The sequence below is a fragment of the Zootoca vivipara genome, chromosome 3 (assembly GCF_963506605.1).
Source record: "Zootoca vivipara chromosome 3, rZooViv1.1, whole genome shotgun sequence".
Classification (NCBI taxonomy): domain Eukaryota; kingdom Metazoa; phylum Chordata; class Lepidosauria; order Squamata; family Lacertidae; genus Zootoca; species Zootoca vivipara.
The window spans coordinates 65,681,822-65,698,673 of NC_083278.1; the positions used below are offsets into that span (position 1 = coordinate 65,681,822).

The 16,852-nt window shown below is 41.0% G+C and overlaps 1 protein-coding gene across 4 annotated transcripts in view; it reads left to right on the plus strand.

Moving 5' to 3' along the window:
- The window catches only part of TIAM2 (TIAM Rac1 associated GEF 2), a 131,856-nt gene that overhangs the window by 50,189 nt on the left and 64,815 nt on the right, over window positions 1-16,852 (plus strand). For all 4 annotated transcript variants that reach the window (XM_060272772.1, XM_060272770.1, XM_060272773.1 and 1 more), the window contains 5 exons: window positions 442-541; window positions 1,147-2,343; window positions 5,947-6,382; window positions 11,423-11,595; window positions 14,026-14,250. In XM_060272772.1, the coding sequence (XP_060128755.1) occupies window positions 1,153-2,343; window positions 5,947-6,382; window positions 11,423-11,595; window positions 14,026-14,250 (2,025 nt within the window). In that variant the 5' untranslated portion in view covers window positions 442-541; window positions 1,147-1,152. The remainder of the gene's footprint in view (window positions 1-441; window positions 542-1,146; window positions 2,344-5,946; window positions 6,383-11,422; window positions 11,596-14,025; window positions 14,251-16,852) is intronic.

Consider the following 16,852-nt stretch of genomic DNA (forward strand, 5'->3'; position numbering starts at 1 on the left):
TGGTAATTTTAATTGTAATATTCTGCCTTGGGATACTTGGGCCTGGTTCAGATGTAATGCCAAGCATGGTTTGGCAGTATATGAATGTGTCCAAGTAAACTCAAAATTTTAGGCAGATGTAGTTTGCCCACAAACCCACTTTAGACCATGGTTTGTAATCCTTGGATGTGGGCAAGTTTGCACTAACCATAGTTTATCTGGCTCCACTGAAGCTGCAAATTGATTTGCTGAGACCCTGAAATTAAGGGAAGGAATATGAGCATAGAGGGAACACATGAGCACAAGCCATGGTTTTTGTGTTAGCATGGTTAAGTCATTTGAAATACCGTAATTACTGCTAAGTCAATGGTGTCTAAAAAAGCATTATATAAAACATTAAATACAATATGAAGATGTGTGTATTAACTTGACTGAGACATTACCCAACCACTTGTTTTACAGGGATTCATGTGGAATTATGTGGGAAGCTTGGTGACCAGCTATCAAGATAATGCCAAGGACACAGACTGGTTATTCCATCTACATTTGAGTGATTCTTCAGGTTTGTCTGATACAAATGTTTTCATTTTGAACCAGGAAGTGATGAGCGGAATGAAAAATGAAAGCAGCCCAGCAGATCTAAACCTTGGTTTGCTGAGAATCTATAAATTAAAGCCCTGACATGGGTGTAGCACAACCTTTAAGTTACATTTGAACTATCTGTACTTTCTGGAAACAGTTGAAGACATTTTTGTTCCAACAAGCTTTTCTAGCTGGAAAAGCTAGAAAAGCATGGTAAAGCTGGGTCTTTACCATGAATGTACACTTGTTAGGGTTTTTATCTTGTTTTAAATGTATTTGCTATTGTTATTGTGTTTTTAACTGTTTTATTTATATGCAAATTACCTTGGGATGGTATTTTAGAAGGTGGTTAATAAATTAATAATGATGATAATAATTTTAAGGTACCTTCCAGGATAATTCCTATGCAAACTAAATGTGCAAACAACAACAACACAACATCCCTTGTTTTGTCCCCAGAAAAAAAATCCAGATTAGTGGAATTTTCTTATAAGCAAATATTTTTAGAAGTTTAAAAGTAAGACTGAAAGTTTATTTTGTTAGAGTGTTTTAATAACCACAGCTGTTCATACTCTCTTGATTTAGTGAAAAATGGGGAATTCAGAAAGCCAGTACAGCCTTCAGGGAACAAAAAACCATACTAATTCTACACCCAGTGCCAAGCAAAAGCCTTGTTCTCTGAAAATTCGCAGCATCCATGCTAAAGATGAGAAGTCCTCTTCCACTCAGGGATGGAATCACAGCACCAGCGGCACAAACTACAAATCTCGAGCAATAACCAGAAGTTGCCTTTCTCATTTCAAGAGTTCTCAGCCTTATTCCTCTAGACTTGGTGACACAGTAGTGAAAGTTTCAAAGGGTAGCAGCCATGCCAAACATAGGACGCACAACTTGGGAAGCTACAGTCATGGGAGCAATAATGCAGTTTTGCCTGAGAAATCGCACTACATTGACTTTGAAGCTTCCAGCAACCATGTCGCTTCCAGGGAATGTAATGGGCATTTCTTAAATTGCTATGGGAAGAAAGAAAGCCCACCATCGGATGACAGAATGAGTCCAAAAGTCCTCATTAAGACACTGGGAAAGTTGGATGGGTGTTTGAGGGTTGAATTTCACAACAGCAGCAGCAACAACAGCACAGTCTCCAGAGAGGATTCCAGTGGACCAGTTCAACTCTTGCGGTACTCACCTACTTTAGAGTCTGAAAAGAACAATGTGCTTGAAGGGAAGGAAACTTCTGGCACAGACTATGTTGGAAGTCACCGTCTGTCAGCCACTGATTCAAGGCTTAGATCCAGTAAAGGGAGCTCTATTAGCTCGGAGTCTTCATGGTATGATGCTCCGTGGGGAAATAATGGAGACATGAATGAACTGGATGGCTCATACTTGTCCAGGAGTACCCTCGATGCAAGTATCCAAGTTGAATTTCCCCAGAATGACTGCAAAAAACCATTGAACCAAAGTTCGTCTCTCTCTTCCCTCCGTGATTTATATAGGGATTCAAATCTAAGAAGCTCCCAAACCTCTGATATTGGGCTCTCTGCAGATTATATCAATGCTCATCATGCTGGTTTAAGCAACCGTGTTTCATTTACCTCAGCCATAGACGTTCCTTCTAAGGTAGAGGACAGGAGACCTCCTCAGTACTCTTCCTATACTCTGCCCTGCAGAAAATCTACAACCCTTAAGGAAGAGGCAGCAAAGAAGGAAACACTGAAAAGCCGTATGCGCAGAATCAGTGATTGGACAGGAAGCCTGTCAAGAAAGAAGAGGAAACTACAGGTATGTGGAGTTTCAGCCAATTCCCCCCCCCCAAAAAAAGTACAAATCTTAGCCCCTTCCCATTAATGTATATGACAACTTGGTTTGTTGCCAAGTCTTTTTGTTCAGAAGTGTGTGTGGGTGTAAATGATAGCATTTTCTCTTCAAAATAACTAACTGCTCCAATTCAGTGGTCTGAAAATTACTGAATGGTTGGGAAAACAGACCACTGGACTCAGGCATTTTTAAAAATAAATAAAAATATGCAATGTTGCTTTGCAGTTAGACATTTTTAGGGTGTAAAATAACCTTAAGACTTGCAGGATATCTGCAAGATTGCTGATGCACACATGCACAAAATTCTAGCCAGCTTGAGTGTTCAGAAAAAAAAACAAGGATTTCATAAATGTTAAGTATTTATCCTACCCCAGTCGAGCCACTGCATTGTACCAGCTGCAGCTTCTGCACAGGGTGGTGCCCACCTCTCTCCTTTCCTGCACTGTTTCAGCAAACCGCTTGGCTGAGGTATCATGCAGGATGGTTTTATAGCAACAGAAAGGTCCAAGAGAGAGGAGGGTTGTGTGCAGGTATTGGAAGTTTATGTGCATGTTCTCTTGCATAAACTGAAACCCAACTAGCACATTTTACTGTACATCATTGTTGGCATTTTAGAAAGTCCACATTTTAAAACCCATTAGCGTTGGTGTACAACATGGGTATGATGGGTGTAATCTATGAAGAATAAAAAGGTCCAAGATTAGTGTATGTCAGGGCTGGATATTCTCCTTGGACCTCTGAATAAACATTCTGATCGCAATGGCTTTTTCATGGGAAGAATGACCTTTCTAATGACAGCTGCAGCTGTGGGTGTACTGCATTGGTGTGGCTGCATGTGGGAGGTGGGGACTCATCCGGTCCAAAGCGTGACACAGCTTTTTTGATGAGTGACCGTTTAAGGCAGGGGTTGTCAACCTGGTCCCTACCACCCACTAGTGGGTTTTCAGGATTCTAGGTGGGCGGTAGGGGGTTCTATGGCACAAGCTGAATCCTTCCATCAAGCACTGGTGGGCGGTAAGGAAATTTTACCATCAAGAAAGATGCATTAGTGGGCGGTAGGTATAAAAAGGTTGACTACTCCTGGTTTAAGGAGTGGGCAGTGTTGCATGCCATTCAGTGCTTGTGATGTGATCATAGCTGCCAAGTTTTCCCTTTTCTCGCGAGGAAGCCTATTCAGCGTAAGGGAAAATCCCTTAAAAAAAGGGATAACTTGGCAGCTATGGATGTGATGATCGGAAGCACCCTGTTAAGACTGATTCTATTTGTTCTGTCCTTAATTTCTTTTTAAAGTTCAAAGCAAATCCTTTAATAAAGGCTATGTAAGCATCAGTGGAGAAAACAATGTAAAACATTTGGGAGGCTCTTCTGATGGCATGGTGAACAGCTGCCTTGGATAGCTCTTTCAGTACTTAATATTATTAAGTAATTGTGTTCGCTTATGACTTACTCTACACATGCACATGTTCTATTTTAAGCATTTCAGTAATAGTGTCATGCAGGGATACTCCACCCAGCAGAACTGATTCTCAAACACTATTGAGAAAGATATTTATGTACAAAGATATTTATTTGGGAAGATTCTCCTAGAGCTCTGTGGGAGTTGATGGTAATTATTACCTTCTGCTATCAGGCCCTATAAACTACAATTCTGTAATGATCTCCAGACAGACTAGCATACATATAAGCAGAAGATCTTGAAAATGAGTGCTGCCAAATTAAAATAAAAATCATATGTCAAGTATTCGGCTCTAAACAGTTGACTGCTCTGCCCATCTTATAAAAATTCCTTCACATAGTCACAGCTTGTGCAAATGGGTAACATACAACTTTGCTCTGATGGATCATTAGACTTTCAGAAACAGCAAACTAACATAATGTTCCAAAAGTTTGTGCTTCAAAAAAATACTTGTCCTATATATTAAAGATGAAGGTAGAGTTAATGGTATATGCCAGCCTTGGAAATAATGGCACAGTTAGGCACCTTCCCAAACAGGAGTCCACAAATATAGTCACCACATTTGTCATGGTGACCATGAATTTAATTCTGGCAATCAGAATTGAGGTGTAGTCTCTAGCAAAGAGAAGCTGTGGTATTTTGCCCTTTTAAATTATAAACAAACAACTGCCAACATTTTCCCTATTCAGAGTGCAAATTTCATTGCCAAATCCATCTCTGTTGCTGTGTCAGTCCTACTCCGCCACCTCACCTCAGCCCTCTGATTGGCTGAATGGGAGCTGGCAGTGTCTTTTTTCAAAATTCCCTTTTATTTTTTTTTGTACATGCTTTTCTGATTCTCTCCGCTGCTTCTCTGCCTCAGAGTGCTTGTCTGTTTCTCGCTCATTTTTCTGGTCTTCTCCTCTTCATTTATATTCTCCACACACACACACCCTACACACTTTATGAAAAGAGAATTGCAAGAACAAAAGGTGGGCAAAAACTAGGGTGGACTTCTGTGGAGGATTGGGCATACTTGTCTTCTGTTGCCTTAGTACTGAAATTGATTCTTGATGGGGATACATGTATGTCCCTCAGCTCAAATGCTTGCAGAGCTTCCAGGCACTCAAGAAGTACCTCCACCTCGTCCTTCCCCTTCCTCTGTCCCGAGGCTCCCCAGAAACTTACATTGGGTCAGAGGGAAGGCAGAGGCAGCTTAGCTTTTTCCCGGCTGGAGGCTGGACCTCTCAGCATCAATAGCTGCATATGACGCTGCACATACAGTTCCACTTTAGGAGAAGGCCCAGTGTCAGAAGTTTGGCAGCTTGTGACTGTGGCTCACAGTCTGGCAAGGTATTTCATGGTTGAATGGTGCACACTGGCTGGTGCAGTGTTTAATTGTCAGAGAATGGCCCTTAAGAGTTAGGAAAACAGCATATATACCTGCTATCCTGTAGACCTCTGTACAGAAATGGGTCCAAATAATGAATGGAATGCAGTTCTTCTACCAAAACAAAGCAGATCTGGCCCTGTAAGCTGCCTGGGTGGGAGACTGCCTAAGAACCCTATATGAGGTGTTCTGGGGAACCGTTCAAAATTATTCCGTATAAAATAGTGAATGTTTTGAATTAGTCAGAACATTTTAGTACAATTCTAATAATACCAATACAGTCATACCTTGGTTTTCGAACAGCTTAGTTCTCGAACGTTTTGGCTCCCAAATGCCGCAAACCCAGAAGTGACTGTTCCTGTTTGTGAACTATTTTTGGAAGCCAAATGTCCGACAGGGCTTCCGGTTGGCTGCAGGAGCTTGCTGCAGCCAATCAGAAGTTGCACTTAGGTTTCTGAACGTTTTGGAAGTTGAACAGACTTCTGGAGCAGATTCCATTCAACTTCCAAGGTACAACTGTAATAAACATACCCTGCCTTTGTCAAAGCTAAAAGAAGTGGGTGGATTTGTAGTCCTCGGGGCTGCTTCTGATGCCTACTGGCATCAGACTCTGTGCCACAGACATCACAGCAGTTGCTGCTGTGCTATAGATTTCATATAAGACCTTAGAGTCAGCAAGTGCTAATGTTTAAGGGGTGGCCAGGGCTCTGCTGATTTACGAACTTTACCACTTTATCCACAGGAAACAAAGTGCAAAGATTCAGGTGAATACTTTGACAACGGAATTGAAAGTCTTTCTCCAGACACTCTTGCTCCCCCACATTTCTCTGGTTCTCTGTGGTCTGCTGGCTCTGGCCATTTCTTCCCACAGAGAAGTGAGTCTGCTAATGCAATCAGCAGTGATGTCCTGAGACAGAACATTTATGAGAACTTCATGCGGGAGCTTGACCTGAGCAAGACCAACAATGAAAACACAGACACCTCCACAGGAACAGAGGACTCGAGCAGCGAGTCACTTGGCTCCTTAGAACAACTAGATCTGCTGTATGAGAAAGAACAAGGAGTGGTCCGCAAAGCTGGGTGGCTCTTCTTCAAACCTCTTGTGACCCTACAGAAAGAGAAGAAACTTGAGTTGGTTACTCGGAGAAAATGGAAACAGTACTGGATAACACTGAAAGGTCAGTTATGGCTCATGGTTCTTAACCAGTGTAGACTGCATTATGTGGCATTATTTGGCAGTGCATTTTAAATTTATTTTTATTCTTTTTATTTCTAAAAAGCCTTTCAAGTTCTAGGACAGAAGTTATCAAAAGCATATTTATAATGAATGTTTTATGGTTCCCCCTTTGTAACCTTTTTGTTGAAAGATTTCAGAAGATTTATCCCATGTGCAAGTATTCACAGTTCTTGTAACTCAAATATGTTCTGTCTGTTCTAGTTAAATATGTGTTAATATTTCTTACTCTTTTGCTTATTCCCTGGTCTGCATTGGGTGTGTGCTGCTGCAGTTCACATCCTGAAACTTTTAGAGTAAACACCACCGACAGGGTTGGCCCCACCATCCTTATTTTATTATTCATTAAATTTATATATCGCTCTTCATCTGCAGATCTCAGGGTGGTTCACAGCATAAAAATACAATATGTGAATACACATGAACCGCAGCACATGTATAGGCATCCTCAGTGCAGCTGCCCAGGACAAAACATGGACATCTGGAAGTGGAGCCACAGTAATTGCATGATGCCTCCTTTATAGGATTCACATGTCAAGGGGTCTATCGTAGAATGGAAATTGAGAGGGCATTACTGTAGTGTGATTGGGAGAGATAATTAAGAACATATGTTATTATGGTACTAGTACTCTTAACTGTACATATCTGGTACTTTGATAGTCAGTGTGCTTTTTGCTGGAGTGTGAGGGTTCAGACGGCAGACATGTAGTGCTCTGAAGCACTAACCCTCAGCCGGTGCTCACATTTTCTCCTATGTTTTGTGTTAATAGAACCTGGAGTACATAGCATGCTGTCTGAGCATGAATAATCTATGTTTCCTGGATATTTCCCCAGTTTTCTTCGCTCCTCATAGTAATGTCTCTTTGTCCTTTAACTTTACTTCCATTCAGTTTTAGTTCCATGAAGCAATACTTTGAAAAACAATGTCTTCTTAAAGAGAAAGTGGGTCAGTGATAAATCATGTTATAGTTGAATTATTGTTATAGTTGAATCATTTCCTGCTTGGGCAAGATGGCAGGTATAAATGTCCTTGCTGTTTGACTTCTAAACTGTGAGTGTTGGAATTCAGGTCTGTTATGGCGTATTACCAAACAAATAAAATTTTCTTATAATTCAAGCCTACTTAAACTTCATCCCTTCTGACCTATAAGCCTTGTTGCCTAATGCAGATGTTTGGCAGGAGAGCTGATAATAGTTACTTAGCATTGAAGGAAAGTAGCTCTGCATGTGCTAAGAGCACCATGTTACCTCACCTGTTTCAAGGCTTGAATTCTGACAAATGATTTGTCTGTGCGTTTGTAAATATTTTTATTGATTTTCAAAAGTACAAGAAAACAAACAAGGCAGTTATATCAGTCAACGTCCAGTGAAGTTGGTGTATGCAGAACAAAATAAACACCAGTTATACTTTGTAGATGGATGTCAAAGACAATGGCTGAATAAATTATATGCATTGCAAAGCATGGATCAGGATTAATTAATTTGGAGAGGTGGTGATTTCCTGCATATTTTTTTTGCAGGGTTTGTCATTCAGCACATACTACTTCAAAGAAATATTGTGTGTGTGTGTGTGTGTGTGTGTGTGTGTGTGTGTGTGTGTGTATGTGTTGTTGCTGTTGTTGTGTTGTTGGTGTTGTTTTTGTGTGTGTGTAATTTATCTGTGTTATTATGGTAAAGGAAGGGATGGAGTCAGAAAGGAAACCCCATTTTAACAAGATTTGCCTGTTCTAGAACACATTAGGCACACTGTCATTGTCTAAAAAGTGGAAATGCTGGTTTATTTTAATAAAGCTGGAAGAAAAACAATTTTTTTGGTCGAGAAACTAGGAATCTGCCTTATTACTAAGTATAAAATCATAGAATTGTAGAATTCGCTTGATCTGGACACTATACTTCTGGTGATGCAGCCTAGAATAGCATGAGCTTTTATTTGCTGCTGCTCTCTTCTCTTTCCTCTCTTCTCTTTGGCATCACACTATTGACTCATGTTAATCTTGGGGTCTGCTTAAGACCCCAGATCCATTTCATATGTACTACTGATAATCCAGGTGTCTCCAATCTTACATTTGTACTGCTGGTTCTTCCTGCCTAACTGTAGAACCTGACATTTGTTCCTAATGAACACGAAATGCGGGTGGCATTGTGGTCTAAACCACCGAGCCTCATGTGCTTGCCAATCAGAAGGTTGGCAGTTCGAATCTGTGCGACGGGGTGAGCTTCCATCACTCTGTCTCAGCTTCTGCTAACCTAGCAGTTAAAAAGCATACCAGTGGAAGTAGATAAATAGGTACCGCTACAGTGAGAAGGTAAATGGCGTTTCCCTGCGCTCTGGTTTCTGTCACGGTGTTCCGTTGCATCAGAAGCGGTTTAGTCCTGCTGGCCACATGCTCCGGAGAGCTATCTGTGGACAAATGCCGTCTCCCTCCCTTCGCCTGAAAGCACCACATCCCATAGTTGCCTTTGACTGGACTTAACCATCCAGGGGTACTTTACCTTTACTTTTTTTTTAACCTATTGAAATTTGTTTTGTTTGTTTTGGCCCAGTTCTCCAATCTGTTAAGGTCAATTTGAATCCCGATTCTATCTCCTGTGGCATTAGCTGCTCCTCCCACTTTTGTGTTCTCTACAAGTTTGATGAGCATCCCTCAGTTCCTAAACCCAAGTCATTTATAGAGACACTGAACAACAATGGGCCCAGTACAGAACCCTGCAGCACCCCTAGCTAAATATTATTCACAGCGCCTGGCATTGACTTTCCAGGTTTTTAGGCAGGAGGTGCTTGGAGTTGAACCTGGGATCTTCTGCAAGCCAAGCATGTGCTTTTCCACTGAGCTGGGGCTTTCCCCAAATAAGTCAAAATATCTAATTTAATGTTCAATTGAAAGGTTAAACCTTTATCTCTGTTCATTTTCAAGTAATTTTGCCTAAGTACAGAGTGCTTATTGGATTTCTTTTTAATGATAAATCAGGCAGCCTATGTAAAATCAAAAAAGACTTTTGGATTTTTGTAGCAGTAGTATATATCTGACTTGCTTTCAGTAAATTCATAAGCCTCCCATCCCTGAGACTTCTCATACTACAATTGACATCTTGGTGTGCCTCAAGACAAAGCGTATATTCAAAACGTTTGTCCAGCGTCACAATTGACTTGAATGATGTTGCCGCCTGTTGCTGCTCTGGGCTTCATTATGACCTCTTCTGCTAAAACATCCTAGCTTTGTAGATGTTGTGGCAGAAATTTACTTGCTTTCAGATCATTTAACTTGTCAGGCACTTGGAATCTAATTGGCCAGATATCAGTGAGTGTTCCTAGCTGTATAAATGGCTAGAAGCTTCTGTTTGTGCTTTTAACTTACTAAACTAAAACCACTGATTTGTGGAGGTGGTATTATTTTCTGTGCCGTCTCTTGAACTATGTTTAGTTTTATCAATGACAGAAAAGATTACAGCCATCTGGTCACCTGCCAAAAGTGAATTGATGGGTGTCCTGAGACTTCAGCGGTGCTTAAATGGCCATCAAGATCATTCTTTTAATATGGAATGTTTTTCTTTACCATCTGCCCACCCTAATTAATTTATCCATGCAAGGAATATTACATTCCAACCATGTTCTGATCGTAGCACATATGTTGTAATCTGGTCCTGGAAGCAGAGGTGGGGGCAGCCTCAAGAAGGCTGTCTAGTCCCATCTGTGGGCAGAAACAGGGGCTGTCATTTTATTTCTTAACATAAAAGGGTGGTAGCTGATTAAGTCCTATAACAGACCCACTGAAGTCAATGGACTGATTTAAGTCCACCAGCTTCAATGGGTCTGCTTAAGTGTGGCTTAGTTGAATATCATCTATAATATTGCAGTTCCCACATAAAATGACAACATAAAATCATGGTGATAGCTAAGAAATGTGTTTCAAGCACGTGTGCGTTTTGGATAGCTTTTCAGCAATTGACATTATTTGGGATTGCTAGATTTTTAACAGAACGCATTGTGTGTAAGCAACAATACAGTGGTGTCATCTGCTTCGAATTGACAATTGCTGTTTGGTATCTTACAGCTCAACAATAAACACGTTTACCTGGCAGCAAAATCCAATGATGTCAATGAAACTTGGGGCTGGCAGTGGACCTTGCGGTCTCAAATTTCAGCTGCGCCTTGTGTGATTCCAAAATCTGGCACCCCCACTTCTCACACTCTATTTTAAATCATAGTTGTCACGTCCCTGAGGCTCCATGTGACCGAACCAGTTGCAAGTACTTAAATCCACCTCTGTTTTCCATAGCAAATCTAGTATCTCTGGATTTCATACATATGGGGGAATGGCCTTCCCCTGTATAAACTTTTCCTAACATTAAATTCAGATGCAAAAGGCTTGCTTTCTGTAGAGAACTGTTTAATAGGTATATAAAGCGGGACATTTTTTTAGTGGTGGCACCAAAATATAGAATTCCTCCTCCATATAAGTTTACCAGGCTCCTTCTTTGTATTTCTTACATGTCTCTGGAAGCTTGTTTCCTTCCAGCTTTTAATATTTCAGGATGTACCACTTTTAAGACTCTTCTGTTTAACTTTAGGGATGCTTGAAGTCTGACACTCCTCTCTGTTGGCCTCCCAGAGGTGTTGTAACACATACCTCTTTTGTTTGGCCTTTGGTAGTTTGCAGCAGTCTTGAGTGCTGGATTTTTAAAAAAATGTATGCCTCTGACAGAAAATGTGTGATAATAGCAATCACAATAGTTCACATCTTTAACCAGTTATTTGCATAAATCCGGGGACCTATTTGGGCCAGAGTTCTCAGATGTGTGTGTATAGAAGTTTGAAGATGAATACGTTGCCCATACTTGTTTGGTGCTTCCTGTAGAAAGTTGCTCCCAATTCCAACTGCACATATGAACATTTTAATATTATATTTTAAGAGGCTATGAGTTTAGAAAGATCCAAGACATAAACCAGAACTACTTTTCATTTTTACATTTTTCGTTTGAAAAGGATGCACCTTGCTGTTTTATGAGACTTATGGGAGAAATTCCATGGAGCAGAACAGCTCGCCTCGATATGCCCTGTTTGCAGAAGACAGTATAGTGCAGTCTTGTCCAGAACACCCCAAGAAGGAGAATGTTTTCTGTCTTAGCAACTCTTTCGGCGATGTCTACTTATTCCAGGTATTCTGTTTTTGTGTTTTATCATTAAATGAAGTCATATTGTATTCAAATCAGTGCTCTTGGAGTAGAATCCTAGATCATGTTGTTTTGTCTCTGTTCCTTCTGCGTGTTCCAGAAATCTTAGATAAACCTTCTTCCTTTAGGAATTCTACTCACCAGACCATAAAGTAGCAGACCAGGAAGCATGCAATCTTAACTATCTAAAGGTAGAGGGACTTCTACCGAATTAAAGAAATCGTAGTCTATTAAAAGGATGCTATTTAATCAAATTATTTAAGTTAATCTGCATAAATTTGAGCATGCATATGAACCATAGTTCTGAAAAACAGCTTTTATTATGTACAGAGGTGATGCGATGACATTTCTAGTAGAAGAGGCCTACCATCTATTTGCCTGAGGGAAGAAAGAACGCCTCTTCTTATATGACAGATGTCACACATAGCTTTTGTAAGAACCTGCATTTGTAAAATAAATAAATAAACTGCCCAACTAATTTGAGAACACCTTTTGGAATAATTCATTTATCAATTTAATTGGTTGATCATAGCCAGTCATTTATTGAATTCTTTTTTTTGAAATGAAATAACTTTTGTCTAATGTTTTCACTTAAACATTATGCAACACAGATATTACTGGAGACACAAGAGTATCTCTGAAGATTTTATCCCTGAGTGTGATTCAGTTAATGAGTCCTGTCAGTGCAAGCCCTGCACAATGACTTCTGCTTGTGCAACAGGTCATTCCTCCCCACATCTCCCCTGTACACCCCCTGTACACCCCCTGAAATTGGCTTGAGGTGTGTGAGGAGACTCTCCTGGAGCAGCATGTGGATTCCATCTGGCAATCCAAAATGCTTGTGCTGATGGAACAACCAGAAAGGCAGAGTGTTGAATCCCCCTTTTCCTATAGTGTGTATAACAGTATGTCCTTTTATACGACAACATAACCCACGCCGCATAACTGAATGCCAGCATGGAATAAATTCTCATACAGACATTATGTAGAGAGGTCAGAATCAACATAGGGATGCTCTTTTGGGTTGCATCACTGAGTAACATGTATTCTTATCCAAACCATCCACATAACTTTCAGAAGCTGCCCTAGCTCTGCTTGGATGTTAATCTAGGACAGGCATCCCCAAACTGCGGCCCTCCAGATGTTTTGGCCTACAACTCCCATGATCCCTAGCTAACAGGACCAGTGGTCGGGGAAGATGGGACTTGTGGTCCAAAACATCTGGAGGGCCGAAGTTTGGGGATGCCTGATCTAGGACAACAATAATGATAGCAAAATAATGAATAGAAGGAGAACTCTAAACCTAAACCTAAAAATCCATACCTGCTGCCTTGTGGGACATCTTCAGGAGAAGAAAAGACTAAGAAGTAAATCCTACACAAATCCATAGTGGAGTCCCTAAGATGGTTGGGTGGTGTCTTGTACGCCTCCTGGCAACTCCTGCAGGCAAGCTGGTGCCAAACATAATGCTCTGCTTTCTTTTGGACCACAGCAGTGAGACCCAGAGGGGGGAGTCTTGTCGTCTAGGCAGCCTAGAACCTCCATACACACTGCCTTGGATTGTGCTCCAGAGAGGTCACTTCAGTGCTCCTAAAGCATCAAATACAATGCAGGTGGCAACAGTTATGAGTTACCTCTCTCTGCTGCCACAATGGGTACTGTGATTCTTCAGTGGTTCGGTTTCACCCCCACAGGCACACCCAGTTGCTTCTCAAGACAGACGGATACCAACATATAGTTAGACCAACAATTCTTATGTTTTGGGATGCATAATGGACAGGCATACTTCTATGCAGCCAAGGGCTGCTTCAAATTTGTATGTTTTTCCTTAACAGAAAACGCTTTGTCTCTGTATAGGAAAAGCATATTGATTGAAGAGGCCCATGATGGATTGTAGAAAGCAATTGGAAAAAATTAGGAAGGGAGTGCATTAGCTGCCATTGGATAGTTATTAAAGTCGGTGTCTTGTCTCCCCTCCCTTTGTGCTTGATGACAGTTTGGTGTATCCTGGTTCATGCATACTTTCAAATGTAACTTTAGTTCAGTATATTTTTAAAATATTAAACTAATAATGGGTTAGGTAATTGCTATTCCTGTAGCCAAGCATCATGTGATGAATGTCATCTTTTATACAGAGTTCTTCCTCTTTTGATAAAGAGTAAGCATTGCTAGTAATTACAGTTGCCAGTTGTTCAAGGAAACATTAGCATAGCAGAAACCTTTTATTATTTGCAGACTTTGATAGGGAAAGTTGCATATAAGCAACATGGTGCAATGAAGTGGGGAGGGTAAGTGGATCCCACTTAGACTGGCCCCACACTGTTATTTTTGACTGAGGTTGGTTTTGGAACCCACCAGATGCTATTATAGCATTTTGTTTATGAAGTTAATTTTCTTGCTTTTTTCTTTTTTCAGGCTACAAGCCAGACTGACCTTGAAAACTGGGTTACAGCAATACACTCTGCTTCCGCATCTCTCTTTGCAAAGAAACTTGGGAAAGAAGATACAATCAGATTGCTGAAAAATCAGACCAAAAGCCTTATCCAAAAGATTGACATGGATAGTAAGATGAAAAAGATGGCTGAGCTGCAACTCTCAATTGTTAGTGACCCTAAGAACAGGAAAGCAATTGAGAACCAGGTACTAAACAAAGGATTAGCTTCTGCATATTGATTCTTGCAAGGAGTATCACTCTTCAGAGTACACAGTTTAAGCACTTTAAGGCTAGAAAAGAACCATCCCTATGGATATGCATTGCAAATGGGAGCATCACTAGTGTCTGTATGATGCAGTAGATCAGACTGAATTGTCGTTTACAGGCAACTGCTCTTGGAGTCAAACTCCCCCCCTGTGGAAATCTTGAAAGAAGCAAAACAAATTTTCATTGCGCTTCCTGCTATGTAAATTGAGGGCTTTATAAATAAATAAAACATTTATCTTTCAGCTCAAAAAGAAGCCCCACTGGCCAACAATAAAATATCAATACAATTAAAATGAACATCTCCCTAGCTGATCCCCTATCCAGAGTACATCCATCCCACTCCCTTTTCTCAATGGTCTTGACCAAAATTAGGTTATTGCATTGTAATTGTGGTTAATAACATTAAATACACTTCCCTCTGGGGTAGTAAATCTTGATTAAGAGAGAACCTGGTTAGCATTAACTGTGATTAACATTTGTGTCCAAGGAATGCTTAATTAGTGTTCAGTGTGAGGGGAATTCACCCTAAAGGGGAATGAGTGCACACTCTGCTCAGTTCCCTTGTGCTAAATTAACCACAACAGGGAAAGTAGGAGCTGCTACACACATTGTCTTCAGCACAGGAAAGCTATCAAAACCAGTATCTTCACAGGAAAGCTATCAAAACCAGTATCTTGAACCAAGGACATGTATGTCCTTGGTTCATACACGTGCATTCTGTGGAGGTTGATCAGCCTCACTACATTTCAAATAGACATGGCCCTATTTCATATTCCTGGCAGTGGTAGTGGCTGGTGGGGCACCATGCTGAGCTCCCCTCTTGAAAAGACAACAGACTATTGCAGCCTTACCCATGCTGCCCTGTCAGCTGCTACTACCTAGCAGCCATTGGTTGGAACATGGCCACTCCAAACCTGATTAGGCTGTTGCCATGGCTAATGCATCTAAGTACTGCCAGGTTTATCTAGTCCAGTGCTTCCCAAAGTTGGCAAGAACACCCCCTGGGGGGTGCTGGAATGATTCGGGGGGCGGGGCGGTAGTAGCTTCAGGGTCAATGGGGGCATTGAACAAAAATAAGGGGGTAGTGGAAGCATAAGTAAAGAAGAAAAGAAAAAAAATTGAAAAACCATTCGAACATGTTTCATCTGCTGTGTAATGACGCTCACTGCCAAGTTGGGCGTCGTTGCAGGAGGACAACAATGCCTCCCCTGGATTTGGTGGTCATGCGAGAGGTGAGAGGTTTTCCTGGGCTTGAGTGAACACTTCTTGGCTTCACCCACGCCTGGGAAATGGATCACACCTTGCCTGCCTCTTTGGCCAAAGGTAGACAGGCTGTGGCACCAGCCCTGCCCCTTCACTTAAAGAAGGTTGCTTTTCAGGGGAGCGCGGAGTAATTTTTTTCTGAAAAGGGGGCAGTAGGCCAAATAAGTTTGGGAACCTCTGATCAAGGCTAAATCCCCCAAAGTTGGCAAGCTTTTCCATTATCCTCAGTCATGGGTAATGTTTTTTACTAAATGGTCTGGTTTCTGGACAGATGCAGAAGAGGCGAGATTAATTAACAAAGGCTGCATTCAGACAGCTTTTTATTCTATCCTCTTGATGTTTTCTTCCCTTTCCTTCCTTCCACCAGGTTTCAGCTGAATTTTCGCATGACAAAAATTCAACTTATGTAAATCTTAGCACAAATGTACCTGTCATTTGTGAATTACTTGTTTCTGTAAAAAAATCCATTTGCAACCATATTAACTTGCTAAATCACAGAAGGTTTGAGCTGTAATTTTCCTGAAAATGTAAATGAATTGTTAAATATTTTAACATTCATAGTAATGGGTAGATATCATGTATTTGTTCATAGCAAATACAGAGACTGAGCAAACAAGACTTTAACAAATTGTAGTTGAGTGATCAGGGAGGCTGTTGCCTATGGAGGCCCATGCTATAATGCAGGCATGTCAAACCTGCGGCCCTCCAGATGTTTTGGACTACAATTCCCATCTTCCCAAACCACTGGTCCTGCTAGCTAGGGATCATGGGAGTTGTAGGCCAAAACATCTGGAGGGCCGCAGGTTTGACATGCCTGCTATAATGTCTCAAATACTACAGTGCTCTTTGTATTTTCATTTTTAAAGGAACCTGTAAGAACACAGCAGTTATCATCCTCAGCATATGAAATAGTGTGAAATAAATGTGCTTTAAATGGAATTAACCATGGCATTATGATTATAAGTGTGAAATGATTTTTAACCATGACAAGGTGATGGGATCTCCAATTTTTATATCTTAGATCAGGCATCCCCAAACTTCGGCCATCCATATGTTTTGGACTAGAATTCCCATCATCCCTGACCACTGGTCCTCTTAGTAGGGATCATGGGAGTTGTAGGCCAAAACATCTGGAGGGCTGCAGTTTGGGGATGCCTGTCTTAGGTGAAAGAGCTGCTTCAGGTACAGTTGCAGCTGAACTGAATTTAGCAGGGATCAGCAGCTGAATCTGCAGAAATCACTATGTTTTGCATTATATGTAGGGTAGATGACAAGTCT